We start from the raw sequence: 18,425 nt of genomic DNA on the forward strand, positions 1-18,425 counted from the left end.
TGTTTTGGTCAAGATAAGGTTCAAGTACCACTTATCTCTTATAAATATTTATGGAACTACTTATGATGGTATGACAGTTGTTGGTTCTATGTCGATGAATATTATTAGAAATCCAAGTATCCGGTGTTCGAGTGGTAAGTCATAACAAGAAGAAATAAATATTTTCAACGTGACATCATTAATCCCTCTCTCGCGTGTAATTTGTCGATATCGCGACGGTTTTCACCTGCATAAAATATGCATCGGTGACAATGGACATTAAGTCGAGGAAACAGACACGAATCTAGGATAACAGGTGCCGAACAATACGACGACGAAAAAGGAAAACTGTCAGAGTGGCACTTGCCCATATTAACGAATTGTCAGACTACCAAATTACCAACAACCATCTGTTTCTAATATGTACGGAAACCGCTAGAAAAGACTCACCGACGATGCGACTGATTATTCCATATGCTTTTCGGCGAGCGAGTCACGCACTATGTTAGAAAATAAAATTTCCCATCAGCAAAATCATACAAAACACCGCTACAAATGCAACGAACAAGCACATACGCGGCTGTCACCACTTAAAATTGTCATCACGGATAGATTTGCTCGCACTCAGTGTTGCCAACATTTCGGTAACCGACATGGAACACGCGAATAGTATTTTTTTTGCTTTACAAAGTGTTCAATCGTCGAGACAATTGTTTTAATTATTTCTAACGAGACACTACTCAGATTTTTCATAATTTTAGAAACGTAGACGTAAAAAATTGTCTTCGATGTGATTAGAGTACATTTCCAACGTAGCAATGAACGTAAATTCTTTGTAGTTTATATTTGCTCTTCGTTCGGATTAGAAATAGAATTATTATAATTAACAATAGCGGTTAAATTGTTTCATAATTAACACCCTACTTGTTTATTTCATTTAGAACAAAAGTGTAACTCGATATGTTCTGTATCCTCATTGGCCAACATTAATCGCCATTATTTATTTTTAACGATTTACCCAATAGCCGTTATCGTCGCAAAAGGGCGGAAATAGCAATGGAATCAAAAAATAAAAAATTATGGGAGCAAACTTTGACTGTATTTGGAATATCTCGAATTCATTTCTGAACTAAATGAAAATAACTGTCACTTATCATCGAAATTGATTAATCCAAGGCAATATACAATGAAAATAATGATCTTTGATGTCTACGAATACTGTGCATTTTCATTTAATGATTATGAACAGAAGCAAATTTGCATTGTTGTTAAATGAGAATTCAGCGTAAGTAAATGCACGTGTCCCAGAAAATGACGTACCATTTATGAGCTTTTACGTTTGTAAAAGGAAGAATTTACTAGGAGAGACATGTAAATCTTACATTTTCCGTATCGTAGAACATTTGTAAGCTTTGTACGAAGCAACGAAGTTTAAAATGTCTTTAAGAAAATTTATGCATCCTAGAAATCCATATAAAAAAATTCCGGACTTTAAACATCTCGCACTGTCATATCCATCATTCTGTAATATTGCGAATATAGTAAGCAAAACATATATTTAAATGTTACTTTCATTGAATGTTGAACATGTTTTAATGGTTACACTTTTAGGATCTAACTGGCAAAGTGAAAATAGACTTCAAAAATGGAGAAAGTCTGCGTGTACTGACAGAAGTACTGTTAAAACATGACTTTAATTTAGAAGTAAAAATACCTCCAAATAAATTGGTGCCAACTTTGCCATTACGGTTGAATTATGTTTTGTGGATCGAAGATTTAATAAAACATTCTTCTTTCTGTGAAATGAAAGAAACCATTGGCATAGATATTGGTATCAACAATTAAATAAATCATAATGTTTACTCTCATAATTTTTCAAGCACAAAGATTGATCTTTTACAGGCACTGGTGCGGTTTGTATATACCCTTTATTATTTGCAAAAATGTATGGAAATCGGATGATTGGTACAGAAGTTGATGAAACAAGTATTCAAACAGCCATTCAACAAGTTGAAAATAACAACCTGCAGCATTTAATAAAAGGTAAATTTTGATTACACATTATATCCTGGTAAAAAACATTTTAATATTCGTATAATACTATTTTCAGTATTGAAAGTAGATGGACAAACAACCTTCAAGGATATTGTGAAAGAAGGAGAAACCTACCATTTCACAATGTGTAATCCTCCTTTTTTTGAAACAGAAAGATCAGAGAGAATAATAAAATGTCTGCCACCCAGAAACGCTCCAACTGGAAACAAGGCTGAGCTTACAATTCAAGGTGGTGAAAGAGCATTTGTAACACAGATGATTGATGAAAGTTCAGAAATGAAAGACAAAATAAAAATTTATACCACAATGTTTGGACGAAGAAGTAACTTGTTGTTTCTGTTGAAGTTGCTAAAAAGACGAAAAATAGAGAATACTACATGGACAGAATTTTGTCAAGGTCACACCAAACGGTAAATTCATCATTTTATCGAATGAAATTCTGCTATTTATAAAATTCTTATCAGTAATATATCTATTTGATAGATGGGGCTTAGCTTGGACATTTTTACCAAAAGATGTGATTGACTTGACAACTGCATCAGTTATCAGGAAAAGTGGAGATTACATTGCAAAGTTATTAAAAGAAAAGCGCCCGACTGAGATACAATTTCCAATGCAAGATAAATTTTCTTCTTTTGATAACTTGATCAATTTCCTAGAGGAGTCAATGGAAGAATTACATGTAATATGTAATTTACTTGTATTTCAATATATAGCATCTACAAAATATTAACCAAACTTCTATTCTGTGTATAGATACATGTCAAGGAATTGAATTTACCCATTGATGATTTCAATGGTTGGTCGTGTCAGTTAGTCGCAGAAAATGATTCTTGGTCACATGCACGTAGAAAACGTCGATTGGCTCAAAGACAGATGAACCAATGTGAAGATCATAATATAAATAGTAATGCCGATTGTTCTGAAAAAAATACTGTAGAGGAATTGAATCAAGGTGACGCAAAAATTGCCAGTGACCAAATACATGATCAAAATTGTTCTCATACTACAGATCCATTCCTGGTATGCAATTTCTTTGTTGAACTGGTAGAACATGAAGAGGACTCTGAGAGAGACAGTATAAGAATATCTATGATATTCGAAAAAGGAAGCGGTGGCAGGAATGCTTTGGAAACGTTCAAACAATATTTAATAAACAAATTGGATGTTCGAGATCATTTTCAGAAGCAACACATAGCGTTGCAAAGAAAGAAACGAAAAAGACTAAAGAAAAACGAAAGCGTCACGTGTGACAACGATATGAATCAAAGCGGAAGTTCACATGAACAGAACGTGGAATCTTGTTAAATCGTTCATTTGAGTTACGTACAAAATGATTTATTTTATGCCTAGATTTGACGAAGTTACCTAACAGGTAATATATGTAAATCAAGTATTTAACTTTATTTATAATCAATAGTCCTTATCAACTAACATTTTTATCATACATTTTGACTAACATTTGTTATATAATGTTCCACCTTGTAAAGTATACGAATGGTTGTTAAACAGAAAGTACTCAGCAATGTCCACTCCTTTCGTCTTTCACTATCAGTAAAAACGTAACTGATAAGTAAAACGCAAAGCAGTGTTCCTTTGAAACATGTCCAACAGTTCATTGGTTTTTTTCTTCCTAATTGAATGTAATTTTGAGTCTAACAAAAATTTCAACGTAGGTCATTATTCGTCGCATCCATTTTCTTAACGGACGCTATTAACATGATTGAGAAACGAAAAAAAAAGAAAAAAGAAAATGATAAATCAGCATTTGAGAAAACAGTTGATTTTCATTCTTACAACTCTAGCACTAACTGTGGTACCTCTAGTAGGTAATAGTAAATTGACGCTACCTTTATAATAACATGACTAATGCGCTGTTTTCGATAACTCTTATCAACGATCATGAATGTAACAATGTATTCATCTGTCATTGTACCATATTTCTGCTGCCACCAATCGTTTCTTCACAACGTATATATTTTTCTTTTAATACTAACCATGAAGAAAGAAACCACTAAAATTCAATAATTTCTTTCAGATCCTCAATGATGATCGAGTGAAAGAAACCTCTTTTGATGCGATACATGTGGTGAGATAAAAACAAAACAATAGAGCTATCCTTGTTGAATACAATACAGACACTTGTATTTCTTACTGGTCTCTCATGCGTTTAGAATCGTTTCGTAACCGTTGTAAGAAAGCTCCAACTGATGAAAATTTATCAAAGATATGTATTCATGTATTTGTGCTGAACTCAACAAGTTCGACCATGTGTTAGTACAGGTTAAAACAACGTTACATGTTCTCATGCGTTTTAATTCGTGCACCGAGCTCATAGAGCTCACATCGATGGCAATCGATAAAATGGAAAAATGACAGTGACGTCTAAATGGCACGAAACAGTGATCTCAAATATGTACTAATAAAATAGACTATCGAAAACGTACAAAAAAAAAGAAAAAAAAACGATTGACTTATATTCTACAATAATAAACGTCCATTACTTGTTTTACAGAAATCGTTGTACCGTTTGATTTTTCTCGGTACCTCGCGTTTCGCTTGAATTTAGCAACACTTGTGTAGTACGCTGAAACTGACGCTAATCATTTATTTTGTCGTTTAATAGAGGTGTGACGTGTGAATAATGCCGATGAAGGCTTTGCCGTCACATAGTACGATTAATTGAGCCCTTAGGAGAAAACAAAAAACAGTGGTACCATTGACTCATGATAATTCATTTGAAATTTGTGATCCAACCGAACCGTGAGTCGTTGCGGCGATAAGCATTGTACACTACAGCGACGAATCCCGTTTTGTTTCGTTTCGAATTATTTACACAAGTGAAAAACCAGTTTTCTTTCTATGCAGTCGTAAATCATCAGTCAAAGAAATTCTGCGGCTTGGCGTGAAATTGGGAATTGCGTGTGTGTGTGTCCAGGTAAAAATTGTTCCCGCAGGACTTCGTGTAATACCATCAACACCGTTGCACCGTAAACGTGAACGCGCTTTTAAATAACGCGTTGCAAGTGTGTACGGTACACTGAACAATACTCGGCGCTTTATCAAGCAAACACTGCTATTACATCCCAATCAATTTTGCATACCGTACTCGCGTTACTCTTAAGAAGACCGGACGCGGGCAGGGAAAGACTAGGACTCTGAGAAAAAACTACTAAGTATCATCATTAGCGCGTTAAAACGAGTTCAGCTCTCTGCGACTACTGGTTCTAATGTAGTGTTATTCTCCTCCAGCTTCTTCGACTCGATCTGCTGAACTTCAATCTTCTTCTCCAGTTTCTTATTTTCCTTCTCCTCCTTTTTATTCTCCTTGTCTTCCTTCTTGCTCTCCTTCTCGTTCTTCTTGTTCTCCTTCTCTTCCTTCTTATTGTTATCCTTCTCCTCTTTCTTGTTCTCCTTCTCATTCTTCTTGTTCTCGTTTTGAATGACTTTCACTTCTCCATCCGGGGTTTGCTCCTTCTGTCTCTTCTCTATCTCCGCCTTGAAGTTCTCGATATCCTGCTGGCTGATCTGAACGAACAGAATGCCGTTGATCACGTTCAGCATGTCGAGCACCGAGCCCATACTGGGTGGCTGCACTTGTATCGGCGGCAGACTGACACCCGATTTCCCTGTGTATATCTCGTTCATCTTCTTCTGCAAGACGACCGCCTGCTGCGTCAAGTGTCTCAAGCAGTCACTGCTTTCTTTGGTTTTCTCGTGATCCTCGCCCAATTGCTGTTTATATATAGCATAAGTCTCCTTTTCGTTGTTCAAAGCAGCACGGAAGTCGCCCATGCAAGACTGAGTTCTCGCGACTAGGTGATAAGAGACGGCAACCTTCAAGGACCGCGGACCATGATACCGGAGGTTCAGGGCCAACGCATGTTCCAAGAAGCGAAGGGACAGCTCGTATTCTCCAACAGCATGAAGTATCAATGAGATATTGCTCTAAATAAACGATTAGTGGCAATGTAATCAAGATAATTCTAGTACAGTTTCATACTTTCAACTTGACGGTCTACTTACATCGAGTAACGCCACTTCTGGGTGATCTTCACCGCAGACTAATAAAGCTAGGTACCGTGCTCTGTACAATAACCTCAACGAGACAGAAACTTGACCATTCGCGAAAGAGTACAGTGCGAGATGAATCTTTAAAAGAAAATATACCAGGTGTTTTGAATACTGTAATGGTTATAGGGTCGATGTCGTTTATTAAAAGCAGCCGGGACTTGTAACCATCGTCTAACCCGAGTCAAAATTGTAATCCACATTACGACATGCTGATTAGATTACTTTCTGTACCACTGATCATCGAATCTGACTCGGAGTACGACTCAAATCCCTGGGCATAACACTTACGTATTCGGTAATGGTATACGGATGATCAATTCCGTTAACTCTTTCCGACATCAGCACCGCTTTCTGCTGAGTAGCAAGAGCTTCTCCGTGATCACCCATTATGTAGTTCAATCGAGCGAGCATTCTGAGACACTGTGCGATTTCCGGATGCATAGCACCGTAAACGTTATTCAAAAGATTCAGTGCTTCGCTGATCAATTCGTAGCCGTCTTTCAAGTAACCCTGTTGTATCTTACTCTGACCCGTTGTATAGAAATTGTACGCATCGCTGGCCTAAAAGACAGCAAATGTAAGCGTGCAAGTGATTTTCTTTTTTTTTTGTATTAAAAATATATTACATACCCTAGGGTTGATATGCTTCACGACAGGGAATATATTAAGTATGTCTTCCTCAAAAAACGTGGCTCTGTTTTTATTCTCGAAGTTGTATTCGCGCAACAATATTTGTATACCAGTCTTTATACAAAAGCCACGGAGCAGAGATATTTTCTGAAGATGAAAATGATCTATCGTGGTGTCTAGCGACTCCGGACAAGGTGTTTCCCAGTCGTAGTAGCTCTTTAGGTCGGCTTTAATTTGCTGCCAGAGAGATTTAGGTGTCAAGGAAGCCCATTCCACTTCAGACTGTTGGGGACCGTTATTTCTACCTTTCCTTTTATTGCGTCGCTTTGCAGTTTTACTCTGAAGCTGAAACCGGCAATTACATGAATTTTCACCTAGAAAATTATTTTCCTTATTGAGACTTCTTATCGCGGAATCGGCTAGATTTAACGAACATATCAGACACGGTATTTTCCAGTTAGTGTCGTCGTACCTCTTCGAGATTTTGTTGCGGGTGGATGATTTGTGCAGAGGACAATAAGCAATTTAAGAAATGGCTAATGGAGGCGGAAAGACTCATTAATTCTGTACCCTAAAAAAGAACAAATAACGGTTTGTTTCGATTGCGAAGATATCCATGAAGTTTTCGGTTATCTTCAATCGGCGTACCTGCATGTAAAATGTAAAAATGTGTTTGGCAGAACGTAAAAGAAGCTCCGAAACGGCGATACGGTTAAGGTACTGCAACTGTGGAACTGCAGCTAACATGGCAGCCAGTTTCCCAAGATAACGTACGTTAATGCCTCTGCCGTGTAAGGCCTCCACCAATGTACTGCCGTCCATTGCTGCAGCCGTGTGATCCAACCATTCCCGAATCTGTGGTGAGAACGGATTTTTAATTAAAGATGATCACAGGAATCTATGTAATCGTATATAGATCACTGCAGATGTAACTTACAAACGTAGGGATTTGCACGGTCAATAAAAAGTCAGCGGCGTCCTGCACCAACTGTTTCTGTTTCTTCAAAGCGAGACCAGTTGGATCCGGATGCTTCACACCCGGAGAAAACACGTCCGGATTAAACCTGACATCGAACTCGGCCTCTCGTAAACTACCAACTGCTGCTGCTGCTCTGCGTACTATCTCCTTCGTGCTTTCTTCCACTGTGAAAGAGATTTTAAAAAATTAATTTCCATTGAATAGAAACTGAACAAAAGAACACAAAATTACTTACATTCTTGCTTCTCTCCTCCGGTGATACTTTCGGTAATACTTTCTACAATTTTTTTTGCTTCGTCTGCTTCTATGAGCGACTGAGCCGTGTCCTCTTTATTACTGTCCACTGTAATGGCGTTCGATTCTTCCTTCTTGTCATCCTGAAAATGAATGCCAAACTTTAACGTATCGTTCAATCAAAGATGAAACTTCATGAGACATCATCTTCATGATAAATCATCCGGCAGACCGATTAAAAATGATGAATAATTATTCGTTACCTTCGAGTTGGGTTCCTTTTCTTTTTGCACTCTCCTGGCAGACGTGAGTTGTTGAAGATGAACGGCGGCGTGTTTAATAAATTGAACGTATCTGGCCTCAACGAAAGAGTCAATCAATTCCTGACGCAGACAGGCCAATCTGTGCTTGTGTTCGATTGGAAAACCCAGTGCTCTGGCTTCTTTGCTCAGCTCTACATCTTCCACTGAAAGAAATAACAGAAATGCAAAAAACACATATAAAACTCGTTCTTAACCCCTTGTCCTACAACGAGTGAGACTCGTGGTGAAGATTTTCAACATGATTCAACAAATATATGTATTACTTAGTTAATTCGAATTCAAAGTAAATATTATTCCTCTGTAATCAACTATTATGCTTAAAAGGAAATATAGGCACAACATATGCTTAGAATTTTTCTCTTTTTCACATAAATTATTAATGATAAAGTATCCGTGCCGATCAGAGTTGAGAAATAAATCATAGGCCAAGGGGTTAATACATCACTGATCGCGTCCACTTACATTTCAGGAAATTCACATCCGGAGGGAATGTTCTTAACAAGTCGAGTACGTAATGTCGGGAGTCATTCCCGACGATACCTTTGCATTCTACGCTACTACAAAGCTCGACTTCTTCTCCGGCGTCGTTGATAACTTTATGGGGAAGAATTTTTAATTGGTGACCAGCTTTATTTAACTATAAAATGAAATCCGTAAAATAAGAGAACTGTTCAATATCCATCGAATATCTACCGTTAACAAGCGACTCACCAACTCGAGGTACTTAGGATGCGTGAGCACCGTTTTCCCAAAATCTATAGAACCATAAACTACCGACTGCTCTTGCTCGCGTTCCAGTATTCCTGGGATGATAGACTGAGCGGTGACACGATATCCTCTGTGCAATGAGATACGAATGACGATGACGACGATAAGGACTCAACGTCCGTCTAGCTTCGCGCGGCGTTATACAAACCTGTAGTCGATCACAACGGTACCGAGCGTGTAAAGGCCGGGCAAGTCAACCGCTGCGTACACTCTGACACCTTGCAAGTCATTGCGCGGCGCGACGAACGCGGCGGCGTCGCCGCCCAGTTCTTTGTAATGATCCCTGACGTCGAATCCAAGGGAGAAGAAAATGTTGTTCCATATGAACATCTGCATTTTCGCCTCCTCGCCAGGATTTATTGCCATCACGTTGCCATCTATCACGGCTACTGCTCCGCGAGTTGCAGCGGCGACGAAGTCACTGTGAACCTAAATTATTCATTAATCGCGATTGTCTTGGTACGACTTGGTTTCAAACGCGACCAGTTCTGTAAAGATTAACACACCTTAAAAATAGCACGTTCCCTAAGCAGTCTTTCGGGTAAGTTTTTGCGAGGTAACTCTCTTGTTGTCTGCAGCTCCTCGTTCCAGTCCCTGGTTTGTCCGGGTATGTGTTCCTCGTACCCCAACTTGGAAGAGAAGGCTGAACACAGAAAAATGGGACTTTGAGAAATGAAAGATACTTCAGGTGAATCTAGAAGATCAGTGTTTCTTCGTCCAACCTTCATTAGCTGGGTACCTATTGATCTCATTTACGGGTTTAATAGGAAACTTACTGTCTTCAGCGCGTATCGCATCGATCGTATGTTCAATCTGAGGCGCACTCCACGCGTACAATTGATACGGCGTGGCGACTCTTTCAAAGGGATGCCTTTGCGTTCTTTTCCTTTGCATAGAGGCGAAACCTCGTTTAAATGCTGGGCTGAGTTGGTTCAGTAGCTCAATTAAGCTGTGACACAGATGGCTTGGGGTCGCTGGTTTAGGATTAAACATTTCTTTTGTTGACTGATTAACAAAGAATCCCCTTGCACAGGCAGTCAAGTAATACTGCTTATCTTCTAGTGTCACCACGTGTAAGTATAATAAGTCACCGTGAAGCTTTCTGTGACCTGGTGGAGGATTCCATCCGGATGTCGTTAAAACCTAAGATACGTAATTGAAGTAATTAAACCGAATTACAGATATTGTTCGAGGAAGTGCTTAGCATCTTCTTAGATACCTTTAAACATGGAGGACATTTTTGTTCCTTGGCCTGTGGCTGAAGGGGTAATAAAGGCCTGTCTTTACAGCCAGGTATAATGTAATCTGGCGGAGTACAATCAACCGAGTCTGCCCTGCTTTTCTTTTTCTCGAGGATGTCACCATTAGTCACAACGTTCAGAAAGGATAAACTGCTGCATTCGACGCCGTTGTAGGCATCTGCAGGATCCACCGACTTCAGTAAGTCTCGAACATGTCGGACATGAATGCGGGCTTCTCGCATCGTGTATGGTTCCTCGACCACTTTAATTATCGAACCCTCTTTCAAGCCTTCGATGTTCTTCAACTCGGCAAAATTATCCAACGTGTTGCCGTCAAGTTGAAGGGAGAAGCAGGTGCGGTGACAAGTATCTTCCCTGTCCATGAGCAGTTGATGAATTTCCTGAAAATTGGAATACAATTTTATTTCAATGATCGTGTGGAATTCAACAAAATAATCAAAGAAGCTGTTAGCTACCTGAACCAATTCCATACTAGAAACTTGAATATCAAAGGGCTCTGCTCCTGGACTAACAATTTTGACGGTAAATCCCATGTCCTGAATGAAAACAACTTCCTGTTCATTTCCTGCATCCTTATCTTTGTCACCGTCTGTTGTTTTCTCACTCTTGTTGCTTTTTTTGTCATTTTCATTTTCCTGCTCTTTCTCTTTCTCCTTCTCTTTTTCTTTTTCTTTTTCTTTTTCTTTTTCTTTTTCCTTTTCTTTCTCCTTTTCCCTTTCCTTTTCATTTCCTTCCTCTTTTGTGGCCTCAACTTCGCCTTTTTCGACCACAGCTTTTGTGAACATACTAGCGCTTCCTGTTTCCTCTATGTTTTCCTTCAGATCTACAATTTACAAAGAAACAAGTTATTAGTTCTCAGATAACATACTTTCCATAACACGTCAGACCAATAAATTAACATGTATTATACCCTAAACAGAAGGAAATAACTGTACTAATATCTCTTTCTACATTGAATATATACTTTCCAATGAAATAATTTTCACAATGGTATTAAACGAATTAAACAATTCACAGAATGTCCGGTAAACATTTTCTTTTGTGTTTCAGTATTAGCATTTCGTCTGATTTATAGGAATACCACGAAAATAAACAAACGTCATTCTTCTTTGATGGATGTGGTTCAACAGCTTTCCTCGAACACGTTCATCGTGACAGAGATATAAATAAGCGATGTCGCGAGACGTGCTCCTGGAAACGAGGGTGCATTTTCAAATAGATACGGTAGTGGGTATCCGTGGGGCTAGCACTTGCATTCACCAATGCACTTATAAATAAACGGCAATGTAAATAGTCCGTACTCAAATGCCGTACTATTTTTGTCGATACCATGTTTGCGATATACATCCATTTCGGGCCTACGTACGGTCCTCTGGGTACCATTATTAATTACGATCAAGAAGGCGGGCTGTTATCATTGTTCCTCCGTGATCCACCAGCATTGTCGAATAGTTCCGAAATTTTCACGCACGCGGGACCTTGATCTTCATCAATTCTCGTAAACACAAATATATCATTCACGTTTCACATTGAATTCGTTGCCACCATTCGGTACAAATAATTATTTCCAATTAGTGAAAATAACATTGATTTTTTCACTTATGAAAATTGAATATTTCACGCGTGCATATTTGTTTTTTGCGAATTTGTGAAAGTCTTCGATTCAAAATTGAAATCATGATATCGATAGACAAGTTGACGAGTATGGATTCGACGATAAGTGTATGGACTAAGACAATAAGGATTGGTTAAAAGTACTTTATTTATAATAACGTGGCGGTGATACAGGCATTAAATAAAAATTTGTATTAGAAAAATAAATGTTTATTAAAATCTTCGTCCCAAGAAAAGACCCATTAATTGTTAAATACCTTGGCAGATACCACGTGGGAACCTTGGCTTTGAAAATATACATTTTAACGAAACGTTGATTTACATTCACTGATACACGAAGAAGAAAAAAAACCTTATCGTAAAAAGAAATTCTTTGGGACCGTCGGTGCCATGTATATTCATGCTTTACGGACTCTACAACTTTATCTTGTGAACCAATTGCTTTATCGTGATACTATCGCGTAACGTTTTACTATTTCGTTTTGAATCTGTCCTCTATTTTGGATGTTTTTCTTATCGTGGAACGAGAGATAAGGAACAAAGTTTTGAAAGGAATTCAGAGATAACATCGTCGGAAAAGAAAAACGAAATACGTTTAGGTTCATTATCGTCACATATGATTTTTCTATAGATATTTAATTTTTTTTAATTATCCTTGGAGCGTGAACACTTCGAATTATTACCCGCTCATATTTGGAAAACAATAAACGTACCATCTAACGAACAGTCCCTAAAAATATAACATCAATAAAATTCCTGTAGTCACAACAATGATGCAATCGAATTTGAATTCCTTCGTTTTCGTACTTTAATTTCCTTGGCCGAGCAACATAACCTATCAAAGTGATAACAAAGAATCTAGCAAAGTATGTAATGTTATACATAATAACAGAAAACAATTATAATAGTAATCTCTTTTTATTGATTAGGAAAAATACTAATGATGGAAATACTGCCATGTCCAAATTAATGGAGAAAAGAGTATTCGCTGGTTTACCGGTTAAACAGGATTGTGTAATAAGAGTAGCGCAATCTTGCAGGTGTCGCACGAATTAAAAGTATTGGAAAACGTTCGAATCCAAGACGAAATCTCGAATTTGTTGCCGGCGATTCATTTCGTGGTTCATTAGCAAGGTAAAAACGAATGATTGTTTGCTTTCATTAGCAATGCCGGGCCTCGCACAAGAAACCTTATCAATATTCAATGTTATTTCTGATTCGACCACGTGCGGGTAAGTTGATAAATGGATTCGTTAAAATTTTAAATCTACCCTGCTGCACTGCGATAGATAATAATAGTTTTCCATAATAAATATGTAAGACGAGTACAAGTTGTCCTTCACCTAGATTCGCCCACCAATGTAAAGAAATTACCGTTGCAAATCAAAGATAAATGTATATTAAAAATGTTCATAAACGTTTTCGAAAGTTTACGTTTACTCGACAATTTATTCTCATGTATTCCCGCACGTAATATTTCCGCCGTGATTAAACTAGGCTGATTATAATAAATCAATCTGTACACGTAGATACAAGGAAACGCAATCGTAGTTAAAAATCACGCCATGTACCGCAATGAAATATCTCGTTATATCGAAATCGAAGTGAGACGCTAGGAAGCATAACATAACGTCAGAAAGGAAACCGATAACCTCTGGTATCGATAATCTTAGCAATTCACCATTGTTCTTTTGAAACGTGTAACCTCCTGTAGAATACAAATATTTCTCGCGCTATATTCCAATGTAACTTTTACTAGAACCCATTTCGAAAATTACCAGTTAATAAAAAAGAGAAAATAAAAATGATAAATTAGAGGAACAATTACATTTCGGTTTTTACTATTCGATTCGTGTCGATTGATAAGAAAATAAAAAAGTGTTATATTCATGAATGACGATTTTGTTGTATATGAAAATTTCATGGGAATACTTCCGTTATTAATTTTTCGTTTCCACGCCTATGCACGTGGTGTCGTTAACAGACACGTGCTTGCCTGGACTCTTTTTTTAGGGAAAGGGAGCGTTCGAAGAAGAACAGCCTAAGGAAAATGGACTAGCGTCAATTGACGTTGATTAATAACACTAAGGTCCCTTAGGGATCGGTGATTTCTTTTCAAATTAACACGTTCGCCTTCCACACCGAAGGCCTCGGACACCGAAAAACGAGCAATGCCAGTAGCTCCCGGGGAGAAACGGAAATATCGTTCGACACGGAAAAAAACAGAACAAGCACAATTGCGTGGAATCCCTGATTTCCAGTGATTCCCGTAATTCCATCGAATCCAGTTAAAATCGTTACCGCGATCTGCCATCTTTAAATCTTTCCGCATTACACTGCCAAAATACAACGAAACGCCTAACACTTTATCACAGCAATTGTCGATAATAATTATTTCGATCCATCGAATGGCAAGTCTTGTAAACAAACCAACGGAAAAAAAGGAACGCACGTTATAGCCGAAACGTACCGAATGTTCATAATTGAATTTTATATATATACACATATATACATATATATATAAAAAAAGAAAAAGAAAAAAAAAGTCATCGAAACATCGAAGAGAAAAATTGCTCGAGGTAAGTGAAACGGTTCAAGTAGGTACACAAGATCATTGTTCACATACGAACTAATCACGTGCTTCGCAGGTACGAATTGGTTCGCAACGGAAACTCGTCGGTACCCGGAGCGAGGAACGATCGGAACACCCGTGAAACAGCGGTTAGAGGTAGCCGTGAACGGTTAACGCATTGATTCGATGCGTCTTCGCGAGATGAGGTACGTCAAACGACGGTCTCGCGCGTTCTTGTGTAACTACTTGCAAAACATGCGGCAACTTTTGTTGCGAAATCAATTGGCGGCCGTTAACAGTACTTCTTTTTTCACGGGGGGCCCCCGTGGAAAAATCGTCTGCTAGCGGTGTACTCGCGTCTTCTGCTAGCTCGCCGCTGCTCGGCCAGCTAAGAAACTCGTGGCTCGCATATGATGACCCCGCGGAACACAGGGAGATTCGCGCAATTTGCATATTACATAACACCGAGGAAGGCCCGGCTTTTTGGCCAAGGCGGCATTGTTCAAGCGGAGATTAAAGTGAACGGAACACGGTAACCTGACGACACCCGGGGACCATTACATAACCGTTATCAACGGCGCCGTTTAACCTCGAAAAGGAACGGGGATAGATTCGAAATGGGCGTTAGAATTGAAAATTACCGTGTACTAACCAGTAGCCGTTTGATCCCCGTCGCCGTTCAGCAATGAGATTTTCATGTTCCCGTTTTCTGCTGAGACCTCGATTTGTGCGCCCAGTGTCATCTCCCTCTAACAATTCTTTTCGAATTTTCACACGCCTCCCGACTCAACCCGGCACGTTCCGATCCCACAGTAACACGCACACACACCTCTCAAGAAGTCGGCCTGAAACGATGCTCGTCTCTTTTCACGAGGCAGCACACTAACTCCGGAATACACTGGAACCGCTTTTCTCTACTGCACGTGCATTTCGAACGAAGTACAAAGTCTAATGTGCACGATTGGTCCCCATCTCTACGGCTTATCGAGCCGGACTCGTTTATTGGGCTGCCCGGTCACGTGACCTACCCCTGATTTCATACAGAGTGTCCCCTATTTGCTGTTGCCGGTGGAACACACCAAACCTCGTAGGGTTCTGAAGTTGAATCTTACCGGGACCTGCCTTTGATTGGCAGCAATTGTTCAATATGGAGGAATTGTACAGGCCGCATTAAAATTACTAGATAACGAATTCCTAACCTTATGCGCTATCATTTGAATAGGTAATGCTACGCATTCTGTACTGTGATAAATCTAACGTAACGATATTCAATTGTTTCAGGGGATATAAGAATAGTTTAAGCGGGCAGAACGAGTCTTTCGGTTCATTTAAATGAAACGTTTCTTCAGTTTTAGGGGCAGGTTAAGTAATTGAAAATGTCGGCAGAAGAACAATCAGATTTACGCTTGGGACCAGATCCTAATGTCACTTACCCGATACAAGTACAATATTGCGGGAACTGCTCTCTTCCCATCGAGGTGAGACTTCGTTGGTCTCGAAGTATAAGCGGTTGCAGTTTATATTGCATGACACGGTAATTGTATTTAAATATTTTTCATACTCGGTCCATTTTCTTCCATACTGCAGTACTGCGAGTATTATCCAGAATATGAAAAATGCAAGCAATGGTTGGAAAGGAATTTGCCGACGGAGTTCGAGAAAGTGAAGTTAGGTAATTCTTGTAATCATCTGTCAAAATATTTATCATGAAAAATGTTGATTACTATTTGTATTGATCGTTTTATTAATTGATAGTTGAAGACAATACCACTGAAGCGGGTGGAGGTGAGGATGAAAAGAAAAGGCAGAAACGCGGTGGGAAAGGTATGTTGAAGACCAAGAAGAAAGAAGACGTTCCTAAGTTAGTGACCGTGTCTAGAGCACCTAGAGGAAAAAAGAAATCTGTCACTGTTGTGACTGGACTAAGTACTTTTGGTAATACAGAAAACATTTCTAATGGTAGCTTCTCAGTTTAATCATTGTACTATAGTGTTATTTCTTATTTTTAGACATTGATCTGAAAGTGGCTGCAAAGTTTTTTGGTAGTAAGTTTGCATGTGGATCCAGTGTAACAGGAGACGACGAAATAGTTATACAAGGGGATGTGAAAGATGATTTGTTCGAGGTGATTCCAGAAAAGTGGCCACAGGTAAATATAATTAGTACTCTATGTGTAACTGAAAGTGATATAATTCAACGTGTATTGCATTTTTAGATCGATGAAGATTCTATAGATGACCTTGGTGATCAAAAAAGATAATGGATCAATTAAAAGTCTTACATGCACAATTGTATTTAATATTATACTATTTCCATGTTTATTATGAATAAAATGTACATAACATATATAAAATATTTTTAAAAAACTTATAAATGTAAAATAGTTACAATATGTTACCCATCTTTTTCAACTTGCTCTTCTTCACCCAAATAATTTGTTACTGCTTGAAGTAAAGATTCTACTTCCTCATCAGACAAGCGTTCTTCGCTGTCTTCCACAATCTGTAATAATACATTTTAAATATATAACTTTAATACATACATCACATTGATTATTATGTAATTAACTATATAATACCAATTGTATTTCAAGAGGTGTTTTGGGACAGACATTTAAAAGAGTCAACTTTTCACATTTTGTTAATTTAAAGGATTCCACTGCTTTCAAGAAGTCTCTAATCTTCTCAGACGATTGTTTTTTACATGGAGTTTCTTCTAAATATCGTATAGTTTGATAAGTTATAGTTGCCAATTGATTTTGTTTCATCTTCTGTTTTTTATTTGCTTTTATATTTTGCAAAATGTCCAGAACTTCATAGTTGCTCAAGTAAGCTGCACACTCTTTCAGCCTGAAATAAGCTGTTATAAAATCTAGATACTCAAGTCTTGAACAAGTAAATGGTTTTCGAGATTAATTATAACGCAGAAACAGAAGTTTTACTTACACTTCCATGATGAATACGTAAATTGGGTTTATTAACCGCAATCTACTACGATTTCAATAAAAGATACATTACAGGTTATAGGTTAGATACTCACAGAAGTTAAAACTGTATCGACATTAAAAATATATAACAAATTATCAGAAAATTAAAAATTGTAATGTTCGATAACAACATTTACAGCAAAAAATGTATATATAGTTACGTTTTCTATACAATAATAGTATTTAATTTATAAATCCAACAATTCAAATAGCGCGCTGTCAACAATACAGATGGAGCACTGATGTAAATACAAAAAGAATTTAAATTTCGCACCAAAACAACTCATTAATTTCCTTACGTAAATCATACAATAAATGAACTTAAGTAATATTATATATATAAGTTTGAATAATTTATTAATACATATTTAAGTGAATTTCATAATATAATCAGAAAATGCATTTAATCCGTCAAAAATACACTGTCCGGTAGAAATTACGAAACGAAGATTCGATGAATATTTTCATCTGTATAAAACCATATTTTAAAGACAGTATATAAATCTTTATTGTCTGAAATGTAGAAAGAAAATGGCACAACTACTTTTCATTTCTTAACATCCTATTAACATGTCATCGTATAGTTTTGAGATCGATTAAGAAGCCGATGAAATGTTCTACATATATATTCATTATAATCACATTTACAAAGTAGTACATATCTAAATGCGAGATGATAACATTGAACTATTTTCCTTCGCAAACGTACTTACGTATACACGGCAATGCTCTACAGTCCTCAGCTAACTGTAGCAACATTTTAAATTATACCAAAATGCTAATGAAACGTAATTCATTTAATTATTCCATCCTATCTAATTAAATATATTCTGTCGATAATTAAGATATTATACAATCATTTTAACAGTTTTATTTCAATATACGAAATCTCCTGTAAGAATCCTATGGATTAGAACAGACATAGAATTCGATGTATCGTTTATTGCAG

At 37.6% G+C, this 18,425-nt stretch overlaps 5 protein-coding genes across 9 annotated transcripts in view; 2 read left to right on the forward strand and 3 right to left on the reverse strand.

Moving 5' to 3' along the window:
• Evi5 (ecotropic viral integration site 5) overlaps nt 1–799 on the reverse strand; it is a 63,470-nt gene extending 62,671 nt beyond the window's left edge. The window contains exon 1 of the mRNA XM_031988400.2: nt 430–799. The gene's annotated coding sequence lies outside the window, so the exon portion shown is untranslated. The remainder of the gene's footprint in view (nt 1–429) is intronic.
• LOC116432072 (U6 small nuclear RNA (adenine-(43)-N(6))-methyltransferase) lies at nt 644–4,980 on the forward strand. 2 transcript variants are annotated; one of them, XM_031988415.2, is made up of 8 exons: nt 645–803; nt 1,005–1,520; nt 1,591–1,810; nt 1,882–2,022; nt 2,090–2,444; nt 2,518–2,716; nt 2,791–3,409; nt 4,073–4,980. In XM_031988415.2, exons 2-7 carry the CDS (start codon nt 1,416–1,418, stop codon nt 3,340–3,342), a joined length of 1,572 nt encoding a protein of 523 aa, XP_031844275.1. In that variant the 5' UTR covers nt 645–803; nt 1,005–1,415; the 3' UTR covers nt 3,343–3,409; nt 4,073–4,980. The 2 variants fall into 2 exon arrangements, with proteins under 2 accessions (XP_031844274.1, XP_031844275.1); XM_031988414.2 differs by having other exon boundaries at nt 644–1,520.
• Nucleotides 3,418–15,450, reverse strand: clu (clustered mitochondria protein homolog). The gene is made up of 17 exons (XM_031988391.2): nt 15,143–15,450; nt 10,760–11,127; nt 10,262–10,684; nt 9,819–10,185; nt 9,549–9,685; nt 9,191–9,471; nt 8,986–9,112; nt 8,737–8,911; nt 8,215–8,417; nt 7,953–8,094; nt 7,676–7,881; nt 7,387–7,593; nt 7,211–7,309; nt 6,739–7,083; nt 6,397–6,669; nt 6,061–6,186; nt 3,418–5,982 (listed from the first exon to the last, which is right to left on the reverse strand). The coding sequence occupies exons 1-17, from the start codon at nt 15,231–15,233 to the stop codon at nt 5,239–5,241; spliced, it is 4,314 nt and encodes a 1,437-aa protein (XP_031844251.2). The 5' UTR covers nt 15,234–15,450; the 3' UTR covers nt 3,418–5,238.
• DENR (density-regulated protein) lies at nt 14,567–16,872 on the forward strand. Of its 4 annotated transcripts, none has more exons than XM_076372138.1 (6): nt 14,567–14,696; nt 15,840–15,968; nt 16,078–16,162; nt 16,246–16,425; nt 16,500–16,639; nt 16,706–16,872. In XM_076372138.1, exons 2-6 carry the CDS (start codon nt 15,867–15,869, stop codon nt 16,748–16,750), a joined length of 552 nt encoding a protein of 183 aa, XP_076228253.1. In that variant the 5' UTR covers nt 14,567–14,696; nt 15,840–15,866; the 3' UTR covers nt 16,751–16,872. The 4 variants fall into 4 exon arrangements, with proteins under 4 accessions (XP_076228253.1, XP_031844278.1, XP_031844280.1 ...); XM_031988418.2 differs by lacking the exon at nt 14,567–14,696 and adding an exon at nt 15,566–15,712; XM_031988420.2 differs by lacking the exon at nt 14,567–14,696 and adding an exon at nt 15,584–15,712 and having other exon boundaries at nt 15,772–15,968.
• Nucleotides 16,848–17,729, reverse strand: crcp (CGRP receptor component). The gene is made up of 3 exons (XM_031988423.2): nt 17,436–17,729; nt 17,069–17,339; nt 16,848–16,992 (listed from the first exon to the last, which is right to left on the reverse strand). The coding sequence occupies exons 1-3, from the start codon at nt 17,441–17,443 to the stop codon at nt 16,885–16,887; spliced, it is 387 nt and encodes a 128-aa protein (XP_031844283.1). The 5' UTR covers nt 17,444–17,729; the 3' UTR covers nt 16,848–16,884.
• Between the last annotated feature and the right edge of the window lie 696 nt (nt 17,730–18,425).

This window comes from Nomia melanderi, chromosome 11 (genome assembly GCF_051020985.1).
Source record: "Nomia melanderi isolate GNS246 chromosome 11, iyNomMela1, whole genome shotgun sequence".
Classification (NCBI taxonomy): domain Eukaryota; kingdom Metazoa; phylum Arthropoda; class Insecta; order Hymenoptera; family Halictidae; genus Nomia; species Nomia melanderi.